The 13,337-nt window shown below is 36.9% G+C and overlaps 1 protein-coding gene and 1 non-coding gene across 3 annotated transcripts in view; both read left to right on the top strand.

Moving 5' to 3' along the window:
- Window positions 1–11,177, top strand: part of SRSF12 (serine and arginine rich splicing factor 12) — an 18,066-nt gene extending 6,889 nt beyond the window's left edge. Inside the window, exons 2-5 of one of the 2 annotated variants that reach the window (XM_040627532.1) lie at window positions 1,360–1,483; window positions 2,795–2,906; window positions 3,054–3,195; window positions 8,310–11,177. In XM_040627532.1, coding sequence (XP_040483466.1) covers window positions 1,360–1,483; window positions 2,795–2,906; window positions 3,054–3,195; window positions 8,310–8,679 — 748 coding nt within the window. In that variant the 3' untranslated portion in view covers window positions 8,680–11,177. Of the gene's footprint in view, window positions 1–1,359; window positions 1,939–2,794; window positions 2,907–3,053; window positions 3,196–8,309 lie in introns of both variants that reach the window. The other variant, XM_040627531.1, reaches the window with a different exon arrangement.
- On the top strand, window positions 6,432–6,549 carry LOC121102321. Its single transcript, XR_005834442.1, has one exon. It is a non-coding gene; the product is annotated as a U5 spliceosomal RNA (small nuclear RNA).
- Window positions 11,178–13,337: the final 2,160 nt, after the last annotated feature.

Below are 13,337 nucleotides of genomic sequence, written 5' to 3'. Positions count from 1 at the left end.
GAGCCATGTTTTGTGCTCATAACTTGGTGTTGAACCTCTAAGATCTCCATGAGGCAGTAGCGTGTAGTGGTTAAGAACACAGACTAGTGTCAGGTTGTGGGAGTTTGATTCCAGTTCTGTCGTTTGCTGGCTTGGTGACCTTAGGTGAATTCATCTGTCTGTGCCCTCATCTGTAAACAACCATAGGGTTGTTGTGAGAATTAAGCGGTCTTAAGGTGAACAGTGGCCCGATGATAAATGCATGTAATTGTCAGCTATAAATGCTGAGTGTTTTGTCTCTTGAGTTAGATTGTTGCTCCATGAGGACAAGTATGCTTCATATTCCTTTGGTGTCCCCTCTTTACTACCTATCACATATAGTAGGAGGTTTACAAATATTCATCAGATTTAAAAATACAGTAGTTATTTTGCTTTATGTTTAAAAGCAAAACATCCATTTTTCTTTAAAGCCTGGGAAATAATTTTAGGACTTCTTTAGAATCTAATTCTTGTGATCTGAAAACAAAATTAACATAAACATGAAATTATAGTGAGGCAAATGAATGTGTTCTTAATGAAATAGGGTTAATAGTTACAACTATTTATATTGACAATTAAAATATGTTGTAATAGAAAAAACTTTTTTTTTTCAAGACTTTATTTATTTATTTGACAGAGATAGCCAGCAAGAGAGGGAACACAAGCAGGGGGAGTGGGAGAGGAAGAAGCAGGCTCCCAGCGGAGGAGCCTGATGTGGGGCTTGATCCCATAACGCCGGGATCACGCACGCCCTGAGCCGAAGGCAGACGTTTAACTACTGAGCCACCCAGGCGCCCCTAGAAAAAACTTTCAAAGCTGGATAATAACTTTCCTGGGTCATTGTTTCCCCAGTCTGATTAAGCATAATAACCATCTGGAGTGCTTATAAAAATACAGATTTCCAGGGGTACCTGGGTGGCTCAGTCGTTAAGCATCTGCCTTCGGCTCAGGGCGTGCGTGATCCCGGCGTTATGGGATCAAGCCCCACATCAGGCTCCTCCGCTGGGAGCCTGCTTCTTCCTCTCCCACTCCCCCTGCTTGTGTTCCCTCTCTCGCTGGCTGTCTCTCTTTCTCTGTCAAATAAATAAATGAAATCTTTAAAAAAAAAATACAGATTTCCAGCCCCTAATCCAGATCTTTTAAATCAGAACCTCCAAAAGTGAGGCCTGAGGATTTTTCTTTTTTCCTCCTTTCTACACCCTGGGTGATTCTTACGACAATATTAGATAATGCTAGTCTAGATAATATACTTTGTTTTGAAGGTTTCAACTGGATTTCCATAGGCAAAATATTTTAATCTAGATATTCATATTTCTTTGCCTTATTTCTAAAACACTTCAGGCCTGAGGACTTGCGCCGTGAGTTTGGTCGATATGGCCCTATAGTAGACGTTTACATTCCACTTGACTTCTACACCCGCCGCCCAAGAGGATTTGCTTATGTTCAATATCCTTTGTTTTACTCTGTGCATGTGAATGTACTGTCCGCGTGTGCAGACACGCACGTGTATTCAGGAGCGCATGTTACATGAGATTAATATGGCCTAATTAAATGTGTTTATTTCTTTACCTCAGAAAATCTAAAGCAGTCCACAGTAGCTGGCAAGCGCCCCCCAGTTTGAACCAACCTGTTAGCTAGAATCCAAGCATAAACCGAGCAGGCGAGAAAAAAGGCACCTAAAGTTCAAGCATCAAGGAGTAAAGAGGGAGGGTGGACACAGATATAAAGACCTGGAAGAGGGGAAGTCTTTATCAAGCAAAAGACAAAGCCAACACCAGGTTGAGACTTCGGCTTTCCTACATTTATTCAGAGTTCCAGAGTCAAAGCCAAGTCTGATTTTGTTGGTTCTTCGCTCTTATAAAGTCCATCTTGCAAGCCTTAAAGAGTAAAGGTCAAGGTTCAAGATCAAGTGACGTTGAGGTAATTGCCAAAGTCTCATTTTGTATTGCATTTCTTGAGCTTTTTCTGTTTTCTATTTAAAAAAAATTAAACCAGTGAACAACCTCCTGAAAGACAGCTACTTAGTCATTTTATATAGTTTATTTCCATTTTAGTTAGGTTTAATATATAATTTATGTAGATAAGGAAGTTCAGTGGGATATTACAAACTAGTATATTCCAGATGTTCACATATTGATTTGTGTTTCTTTTAGAATTATATCCCAAGTAATAAGAACATAAAAGTATTTTAAAGTAATAGGTTCAAAAGTAAATATGATTATTTTTAAACGTATAATGTTTTAGGTCACATGTGTTTATGCAGTTTTGTTTATAAGAAGTTAATTTCTCCTAAACATCATAATTAAAACACCTTTTAGTGAAAGAGTAATTGTAATTTTAGAATAAAGGCTTTTGCATGCTGATTTTTTCAGTGAAAAATCTTAAAGAAGGGAGTGAGTCCTATACAGTTTATTTTTTAATACTAGTCAGGGTTGGACTTAACTTTTTTCTCATAACCTGTTTCACATTATAAATGCGTACTGCAACTACACTAATGTGTACATTAAAAGTATAGTTACGTGTTTGTTTCTGTTTTTCCGAATTTTAGATCGATTCTTCTGAATCATAAGGGGGCATTTGTTTTCATAATAAAAGTGAAATTCTTTTTGATTTTATATATATATATATAGGATTTTACATATATATTTATATATATGTAGGAGATGTAAGTTTAATACTTGGAGTTGTTTTTCCTATTAATTTCATGTCACATATAAATAATTCTTTAAAAATAACATCTTTGCTTGGTATCTGACGTTCAAAGTATCCTTAACAGCTAGTCATGTTTGAAGATGTTCGTGATGCTGAGGACGCACTTTATAACCTCAACAGAAAATGGGTATGTGGCCGTCAGATTGAAATACAGTTTGCACAAGGTGATCGAAAAAGTAAGTGTGACTAAACATTAGTTCTTAATTATTCAGCAGAATGAGTTTTAGCTATGACAGTTGTTTTTTCCAAATTCTTTCAGAAAATAATACTATTAAAATAGCTGATACTGAGGTTTTCAGGTAATAAATTATTTCATATTCTAGCACCAGGCCAAATGAAATCAAAAGAACGTCACCCTTGTTCTCCAAGTGATCATAGGAGATCAAGAAGCCCCAGCCAAAGGAGAACTCGAAGTAGAAGTTCTTCATGGGGAAGAAATAGGAGACGGTCTGATAGCCTCAAAGAGTAAGTACAAAATGCAAGAGCATTGAAAACTTAATTTTCTACTTTTTCTGGAGGATATTTTAAAGAGTTTTCAAAAACAGGCCACGAGAATAATTTTATTTAATATACATAAAGATCAACTTTTGTTAGAAAGATACACTCTTAGGGCGCCTGGGTGGCTCAGTCGGTTAAGTGTCTGACTCTTGATTTTGGCTCAGGTCATATCTCAGGGTTGGGAGATCAAGCCCTGCATACCGCTCCACGCTGAGTGTGGAGTGTGCTTAAAATTCTCTCTTTCCTTCTTCCCCTTCCCCCTCTACCTCCCATCGCCCCCCCCCCTTTAAAAAAAACAAAAAAAGATCTGCTCTTCTCTATTTGAAATGTATTGTTACTCGGGTTTATTGGATCCCTTCCAGTGTTTCTATTTCATGACAGACTTAACTTTAAACCTTTTTAATAGAAAAATAATAGGTGCTGAAGAAAAAAACATTTTAAAATGTTCACTTTGACAAACAAAATGAGGAATTTTATTTTATTTTTAAAGATTTTATTTATTTCTTTGACAGAGAGAGAGAGAGAGGGCGCGCACGCGTGTAAGCAGGGGGAGTGGCAGGCAGAGGGAGAGGGAGAAGCAGGCTTCCGGCTGAGCAAAGAGCCCTACTCAGGTCTCGATCCCAGGACCCTGGGATCATGATCTGAGCCCAAGGCAGACACTTAACAGACAAAGCCACCCAGGTGCCCCGGGGAATTTTAAATAAATAAAATTTTCCTAACTGAATGCAATAATTAAAAATCTTAAGTTCTGATGATTAAAAACTGTAAGAAATATAATCACTTGTGAAAGGAGATTGAACCTAAAATTAATGTAAATCAGTATATTTATAAAAGGTAAGTTATTTTCAAAAATAAATTCTAAGTATGGTATTATAAGAAGACATGAAAATAATCAGTTTTTCAGAAAAAGATATTTGCAGGTTATCTATTTTGTTAGCCAGGAGTTTGTTTCTGTTAGAGTAATAGTAAATCACAATGGAAATTAATCATTTGGTGAAGCTATTTAAATAATAACTGAAATTGTACCGGCATGCCTAAATTCTTAAATAATTGTACTATTTATTTTGAGTTTTAATGCTATATTTTTTTCATAGGCATGTAGAATTTAAAGGTAAATTCTGTCCTTGCAGCACCTGGGTGGCTCAGTCGGTTAAGCGTCTGCTTTCAGCTCAGGTCATGATCCCAGGGTCCTGGAATTGAGCCCTGTATCAGGCTCCCTCTCAGCAGGGAGTCTGCTTCTCCATCTCCTTCTGCTCCTCCTCCTGCTCATGCTCTCTCTCTCTTTCTCTCTAATAAATAAATAAATACATAAATAAAATCTTTAAAAAAAAAAAAAGGTAAATTCTGTTCTTAAAGATCAGCACTGGGGCTCCTGGCTGGCTCAGTTGGTGGAGCATGCCGTTCTTGATCTTGGGGTCATGAGTTCGAGCCCCACGTTAGGTGTAGTTTACTTAAAAAAAAAAAAAAAGAATGATCAGCATTTATACTAATACTCTCTTTCTGTGAGTAATACGCTTAGCTGGGGAAAAACAAAATATGTCAATTGTCCCAAATCATCATGGAGTATCAGGAATAGAACAGACCACATCTTGTAAGAAAATAGTGTTTGCTTTGTACTCATTATTAAGATCATTGCTTAACCTCCCTGACCTCAGTTTTTTCATTTATAAAATTGTATTATAGAGAATGCAAATCTTACCTAGCTCTTGTTATATTCATAAGGATAGATTTTGTGTCTACATATGTGTGTGTATGTAAATGAAGCAGAATTTGTATAAGCCTAACATATACGATAAGTAATACAGTATACGTATTATCTTAGACTAAAAAGAGGTCTCTTATTTTGTTTTTAGCGGATATGGATTAAAAAGACAAACTAGTTTGTAGCTATCCACTGGATTATGATGAACTGTGAGGGGCAAGGACTTCTGTCTTACTCATGCTTATATCCCCAGCACTTAGCAGCAGTCCCTAGCTCATGTTAGGTATTCCATAAGTTTTCGTTGAATTCATACTTCAATGAACGTACATTTTCCTGAAAAATTGCCCCTCAGCCTTCTTTAGTCCAAATATAACATCCCCCTTTTTTTTTTTTTTTCTATGTTGGATTTTTTTTCTGAAGGACAATTTTCCCATTTGGCTTTCTTTTTTTTCTTTTTCTTTCTTTTTTTTTTTTTTAAGATTTTATTCATTTGAGGCAGAGGGATACAGAGAGAGAGTATGAGCAGAGGGAGAGACAGAAGCAGACTCCCCACTGAGCCAGGAGCCAAACATGGGGCTCGATTCCAGGACCCCGGGATCACAACGCAAGCTGTAGGTGCCCCCCATTTGGCTTTCTACAAGAAGAATGAAATTAATAATTTCTTTTTTTCCTGAAGAGAGGGAGAGAGAAGGTAGAGGAGAGAGAGAGAGAATCTTATGTAGGCTCCACACTCATTACGGAGCCCAACATGGGGCTCGATCTTACCACCCTGAGACCATGACCTGAGCCTAAATCCAGAGTCGGATGCTTAAACGACTGAGCCATCCAGGTGCCCTGAAATTTAGTAATTTCTAAAAGGCTGTGCTTTTACTCCAGTGTATATTCTCGATCAATATATTTATATTGTCCAGTGTTCTTTATTCCTTCCTGTAATTCCATGCTTCTGAGATTATTTTATTTCAGCCTAAAGAATTTTTAGTATTTCTTACAGTACAGGTCTGCTAGCAATGAATTCTTTCAGCATATCTTCATCTTATATTCACTTTTGAAGGATTTTTTTGACTGGGGATAGAATTCTGGGTTGTCAGGGACTTTTTGTATGTATGTATGTATGTACGTATGTAATCTCTACACCCAATATGGGGCTTGAACTCACGACACTGAGATCAAGAGTCTCGTGTTTTACTGACTGAGCAAACCAGGCACCCCTTTTCCCCCTCTTTTAAAAATAATAATACTCTAGGGGCACCTGAATGGCTCAGTCGTTAAGCGTCTTCCTTCGTCTCAGGGCGTGATTCCAGGGTCCTGGGATCCAGCCCCACATCAGGCTCCTCCGCTGGGAGCCTGCTCCTTCCTCTCCCACTCCCCCTGCCTGTGTTCCCTCTCTCACTGGCTGTCTCTGTCACATAAATAAATAAAATTTCTAAAAAATTATATTGTTTCTTGATATTTATAGTCAGCTGACGGTCTTAATGTTGCTCCTTTGAAGGTAATGTGTCTTATACTCTGGTTTCTCTTAAAATCATATAAATCTTTCACCTTTTACTAAAAGATTTCCATGGAGAGGAACAACTCTGGGTCTTAAACCCAATTTTTCGAGGCCTTGTTTTAACAGGGCTGTTAAAAAAATAAATAAATAAATAAAGGTAATGTGTCTTATTCTCCAGGGTTTACTGAGCTGCTTGAAATTGTGAGGATACCTTTCATTAATTTGGGAAAATTCTAGGTCATTATCTCTTTAAATACTGCTTCTGTGTCATTCAACTTTTCTTTTTGACTGTGACTATGTACTGCATAACTCTTATGCTCTGTTCTAGATTTCTTAAAAATTCCTTTTCTTTCCTTGTTTCAGTATATATGTTTTTCTAATAATCTTTTACAGTTCAGTTCACTTTTTCTTCTGCTGTGTCTAGATTGCTGTTAAATTGATCTAATGACTTAAATTTCAGAAATATATTTTCAGTTCTAAAATGTCCATTTGTTTTTTTCTATAGATTCCAGTATTCTCTTGAACTTCTCTATTTTTAAATGTTTTGCGTGTCTTTTCTTCTTACCTGCTTGAACATACTAGTCATAGTAATTTTTAAAAATTCCTATCCTAATAATGCCAATATCCATATTACTTTGGGTCTGGTTTTTTTGTCTTTTATTTCCTTAGCTTTTAGTAATTTTTATCTATTTTTCACATACCTCATACTTTCTTTATTGAATGTTGGACTTTATTGATGAAAACTTACACGACTCTGGATGATATCCTCCAAAGAAGGTTGTTTTCTTCTAGCAGGGGGAGTATTGGCAGATGGCGTCGGTCCTGCCAAGGCTTGGTCTGAGGCATTGTTAAGGCTGATTTACTTCAGCTTCACGCTTACTCTTAGGGCGTGGTCCTTACCTATGGGATGTGGCCCTTCTGGGTTCTTAGCTGAAAGCCTGGGTTGTTACTCAGGGTTCCGTGACCTTTTGGGAGCTTGAACTCCAGCCTGTCTCCCCAGCACTGTGTGTCTGATAGAATTTCAGCTTAATTCTCGAATCCTCCAACTGCTATTTTTGCTGACTTCTTGGAGTCTCATCCTGTGCGTGCACAGCTTAAAAGATGGCCAGTGACTTGAAGAGATTTTATAGGCAAATTTTAGATTTTTTTTGTCTGCCATTCCCTCATCGCTGAGATTTTGCGTCTTCCGTCCCAACCATTTTGGTAAATCTGAATCCTAATTTGTGTCTTCACCTTAGTCAAATAGCCATTTCGTGGTTGGGTTCAGTTTCCCCCTGCCAGCATTTGGAAAATGGTCTTACTTAAAAGAGCCATGGCTTGTAACCCCTCAAGTTCTCCTGGGGTTGGTTATTCTCCAGTGCCTTTAAATAGTTGTTTTATAATGTCGTTTAGCTTCTTTATATAGCTTTTGCCATGGGAAGATTAGTCTAATACATGTTGTTCTATCACGGCAGGATTCAGAAGTCCTGCATCTAGGTTTTGTGTGTGTGTTTTTATAAGCATTATTTGACAAACTTTAAATAATTACTCTCTCTCCCTTTCTTTAATCTTTTTTTTTTTTCCTTTCAGATTTTCGTACCTCTTGGGAGTTGTGTAACCCAGATCAAACATGCAGGGCCTTTTTCAGAACTGATCCATATCATAAGATAAATCGAGCAAAGCAAAAAATGTTTGGTCATAGATTCTAGTATAACATATATTACAAACTTGTTACTTATGTTTGAACTAAAAGCATGCAAAATAAAATTAAAATAGTTTCTTTTAGATTATCCAGGAAAAACATAGCTAATAGTATATAAAGTGTATAAATTCCTGAAATTGCTGTTTCTTAACCTTTCATTAAATGTTTTTGTGTGAAATATATACTCTTAACATGATGAATATTTGCAGGTCTCGACACAGGCGATTTTCTTCTAGCCAGTCTAAATCTCGCTCCAAATCACTACCAAGGCGGTCTGCCTCAGCAAGGCAGTCGAGAACTCCAAGAAGGAATTCTGGTTCTAGGGGACGGTCAAGGTCCAAGTCCTTACCAAAAAGGTCTAAGTCAACAGGAAAATCACAATCAAGTTCACCTCAAAAGCAGACTAGCTCAGGAACAAAATCAAAACCACACGGAAGACATTCTGACTCCATCGCAAGATCCCCTTGTAAATCTCCCAAGGGGTTTACCAATTTGGAAGCTAAAGCACAAACAGCAAAGCACTCTCATTTTCGATCACATTCCAGATCTCGGAGTTATCGTCATAAAAACAGCTGGTGAAGAGCCACAGAAGAGCGCTACATGGTCTTGAATGTGTTATTAAACCTCTCACTCTATTAAATAAAATTCTTCAAGGCTTATAGAAAATGTGAGTTACTTTGGGCATGTGCAACAAATAAAATCTCTAGCTTTGGGTTAATAAAGACTTGGTCTCAGTTTAAAGGGCCCATACCACAAATTATGATGTGTCTGATGTTGCCATTTTATGGACCGTTTTTTGTTTACATTGTGGCAGAAGGATACTTTTCAAAGGAAATGGGTAAAATGGAACTAATGTAGAATATTCTACCTGGATATTAAGTATTAGTAATATTAGTGATACCTTTACAAAGTATTTTTTACTTTAAAGCACTTTTACTTTCATGTAAAAAGTAATTATGACTGTATAATTCCATAGGGCAGACTTAAACTACTTGACACCTTATGTCTCTCTTGTATCTTCTGTTTAAACTTGGGCTAATTCCTAGCGGATATTAGTTCACATTACAAAATTCTGACATTCCTAAAAGTAGAATTTATATAGAGATCAAGCATTCAAAAGATACATTCTCTCCTGAGCTCAGAAAAGCTTTTATTTTCACTGTGTGGAACAGTATACATAAGTTGACATTAAGTTGCATCCTGTACAATGTTCATTCACTTCAGAAATATCAAAACGTTTTAAAAATACTGAATTTTGAATGATTGGAGACTAAAAATTATGTGCGGCACTCATAATCCAAAAATACTCCCATTAGGCCTTATACATTTGAAGAGTGGTGCGTTTTGTATAAAAATCACAGTTTATAACATTATTTCTACACACCTACTTTTCATCTACTGCTTAATTTTTTCTTTTTTGTGGAGTTCCAGCTCAAGACTTTAAATTGTATAGAATAAGTCCTATTATTTTTCAAAGTGTTTAGTATCTTGTATTAAGGAATTCAAGACTGCATCCTCAATAAGCTTCGTGGTATTCAGATTTACTTCACACTGCCCGTAATTTTTATAAACCAAATAACCTTATTGATATTGCTTTTGTAGTTGTTAAAACAATTTCTTTAAAAATGTGTTTGTAGTTTACGTTTTTCAGAGGGTTTTGGTAGTATTTGTGATAAAATGGTTTTGCATATGATTATTATAGGGGATATATTTATAGAGTTCTACTTGTGTACTTTGTCGAAGTATATTGAAAATTAAAAGTTCTCAGCCCATATAGTTGATATTTGTAACTAGAGTGCTTAAGAGAAAAATCTGTCTTATATTTTTGGCATATAGGAGCCAGTGTTGCTTCTATTTTTTTTAAATACAAATTCCACGTTTCTTTGCATTTTAGACCCTATGTAAGAAACAACTTTACAAAATAATTTATATGCTGGTAATATTTGGACAAGTACCATAAATTCATGTAAACTGTACAGTACTTTCTGAATACATTTTACTTAATCATAATAGCAAAATTTATTTCAAAACTACAATGCTTTGAAGTGTTCAGCTGTAATAAGGTTTAGTCATAAAATTATGTGGCACTGTTGAAAATCTAAAGGACAGTCCAAAGAAAGAACAGACAAATATTAATAGTAATGTTTTATATTTTCTAAATAAATGTTTGGGTTTATCCACACATATATGCATTAATTTGAAGTACTAAGTAGGAATTGATTATAGTGTCTATACTTTGCATTTGATTATATCTTAGTCAAAAGTTAATACGGCGGTGTTTCTGTAGATGCTTATCCTTTGATTTAGCTCTGATTTGGTTTTCCATCGTAATCTTTAGGCTGCGTAGGAGGGTAGTATTTGATTTCATGGAAAAACTGGAATGATAATAGTTCAAACTTTTTTGAGTATTTACTTGGCACTGCTCTATAAGGTTTACGTTATTCATGCATCATCACAACAGCTGTAGGAGATAAACACCACTGCAGATACGAAAAGTGAGATGGCAGAGAGGTTCAGTGATACCCACAAAGTCACACACTGTTAGACTTGGGAGTGGGCAGTGGCTGGGCTCCAGACAGCCCCTCCCTGACTGTTGTGCTTTTTGGAAGAGAAATCTTTGACAGATATATGCTAAACTAAGGTAATGTTTAGAGGGAAAGGAGAAAATAGAATTAGGAAAATAAATGATTTTAAGCTTTCAGTGTAAATGGGTTCTGTGACTAAGTGGAAATTGACAATTGTGCTGGTTCCTTGAGAAATTGTCTTCTGGGTATATCTCTATTCTAGAATTCACTTTTGTTATAGAATTGTTTCTTGGACCATTTAGGAGAGGATACTTAGGATAAGACTGTTAATAAATAAAGCAAATGTTTTACACATCTGTGACCATTTCCTTTAAAGATAATATATTTACTCAGCTACTTCCCAAGTTTAGTGTAGGAGAACTACCTGTCTACATTTGTTCAGGATCAGAGAGTAACTTAATGTGAAAGAAAATAAAAATGGCCACTACAACTGTTTGTTTTCTTTCTCCCCATGAATAATACACAATTCCTGGGGGCACGTGGGTGGCTCAGTCAGTTAAGCATCTGTCTTCAGCTCAGGTCATGAGGGTCCTGGGATTGAGTCCCACATAGGGCTCGCTGCTCAGGGGGGAGTCTGCTTCCTCTGCTTCTTCCCCTCCACTCCACCTCCTGGCTTGTGTTCTCTCTCTTGCTCACTCTCAAATAAATACAATCTTTAAAAAAAAAAAAAATTCTGTATAGCAGCTGATACTTGGAGCTGCAAACAGTGGAATATACCAAATTTTTTATTTGAAGCCTAGGATTTCGTGTTGCACTGGGCTAGCTTATTTTTAAATGAAAAGAACTAATTTTGGGGCACCTGGGTGGCTCAATCGGTGCAGTGTCTGCCTTCAGCTCAGTTTATAGTCTTAGGGTCCTGGGATTGGGTCCTGCATCAGGCTCTGTGCTCAGCAGGGAGTCTATTTTCTCCCTCTCCCTATGCTGCTCCTCCCCATTTGTACTCTCTCTCTCTCTCAAATAAATCTTAAAAATTAATTTCAGGACTTTATATATTATTTGTAGTGTTTACTTGAGATACAGCTGTTTATTACAAGTAAGAATGTCTGCCTTTATTCTCATCCCATTGCAAGAGACAAAATTAATAAAAATTTGAAGAAGTATTTAGAAATACGTTTACAATTCCTCTAAACTATAGTAAAATTGTAATTTCTTAGAATTAAACATTAAAATTTGTTTTTCAGACAGGGTGGTAGAATATTTGGAGTATTTGTATGTAGATAAATACGTGCTACTTAGGGGCACTTGACTGGCTCAGTTGGTAGAGCATGTGACTCTGAATCTTGGGGTGGTGAGTTTCGAGTCCCATGTTGAGGGTAGAGGGTAGAGTTTACTTAGGAAAAACACACACACACGGTACTTAGTATGGTCTGGTGCAGAGATGTTAGTTGGCATCATGGAACCAACACTTTAGGTCTAGGTCCTGTAGAGTTTCAAACAAGTCCATGACTTGCAAGAGTTTAAGGACCAGTGTGGTTCAGTGAGACATGGGTTTTGAGTCAGAACTTCATCTCTGTTTGACTAGAAACATTGTCAAGTCTTAAATGAGGATTATGCACCTTAGCATCTGAATCCCTCCCTTGATGAATAGAGTATTTAGGATCCTATCATGAACTCTGGCACTGGTTTCTACGGTCAATTTAGGCCTTCTAGAAAATACATGTCTTGGATACCTTTAAAAAGATGTTTATAAAATTAAGCAAATTAAACATAAACATAATTGAGTCAAGAAGCTTTTTTGGAAATGTACTCTCTGATGTAAGTGTTAGACGTAACACTCGACTCAACTTCTCAAGTTAATAAAACAATGACACCATATTATGTGAAAGATTGGAATAAAAAATACGGACTATTATACCCCATCAGTAGCATTTTCTCCCCAAAATTGTCACGTTTTTATTCTTTTGGGGGAAAAGGCTATATGAATCTTATATTCTAGGAATATACTGCAACTCTGAACTTAGGAAGATAAATAGTATCAACTTGTGGAGGTACTTGGGTGCTAAGTAGATTGATGGTTACTGTTTTTTAAAAGGTGGTTTTGGGGCGCTTGGGTGGCTCCGTCAGTTAAGCAGCTACCTTTGGCTCAGGTCATGATCCCAGGGTCCTGGGATTGATTCCCACATCGGGCTCCTTGTTCAGCGGAGAGTCTGCTGCTCCCTCTGCTTGTGCTCTCCCTCTCTGACAAAATCTTAAAAATAAATAAAAGTAGGTGATTTTTGCCAACTTTGGGGCGCCTGAGTGGCTCAGTCAGTTAAGCATCTACCTTCAGCTCAGGTCATGATCTTGGGATGGAGCCCTGGGTCAGGCTCCCTCCTCAGTGGAGGGCCTGCTTTGCCCTCGCCCTCTGCTCCCTGCACCGCCCCCCCCCCCGCCATGCTTTCCATTTCAAAATCTTTAAAAAAAAAAAAGGTCTATGGTTCATAGAATTCAAAACACCATATTCAACCTACATGTTTATAGTAAATAGATTACAAATTAAAATCAAGATTATCTTACTCAATTTCTTTCATAACACTGACAAAAAATTTAAAGGGTCAGTCTCTTCTGATGAGAGAATGCCTAGCCAGTAATTAGTACTTAGTCATAGAAATGGACTGATTGCATGTTCATTACTGTTTGATCTTATGTGTAGGATGAGTAGTTTCTCAGAAA

Source organism: Ursus maritimus, unplaced genomic scaffold (assembly GCF_017311325.1).
Source record: "Ursus maritimus isolate PB19 unplaced genomic scaffold, ASM1731132v1 scaffold_13, whole genome shotgun sequence".
NCBI classification, from domain to species: domain Eukaryota; kingdom Metazoa; phylum Chordata; class Mammalia; order Carnivora; family Ursidae; genus Ursus; species Ursus maritimus.
The sequence above is the reverse complement of the archived record's forward strand: the minus strand, read 5'-3'. Positions and strand labels throughout refer to the sequence as shown.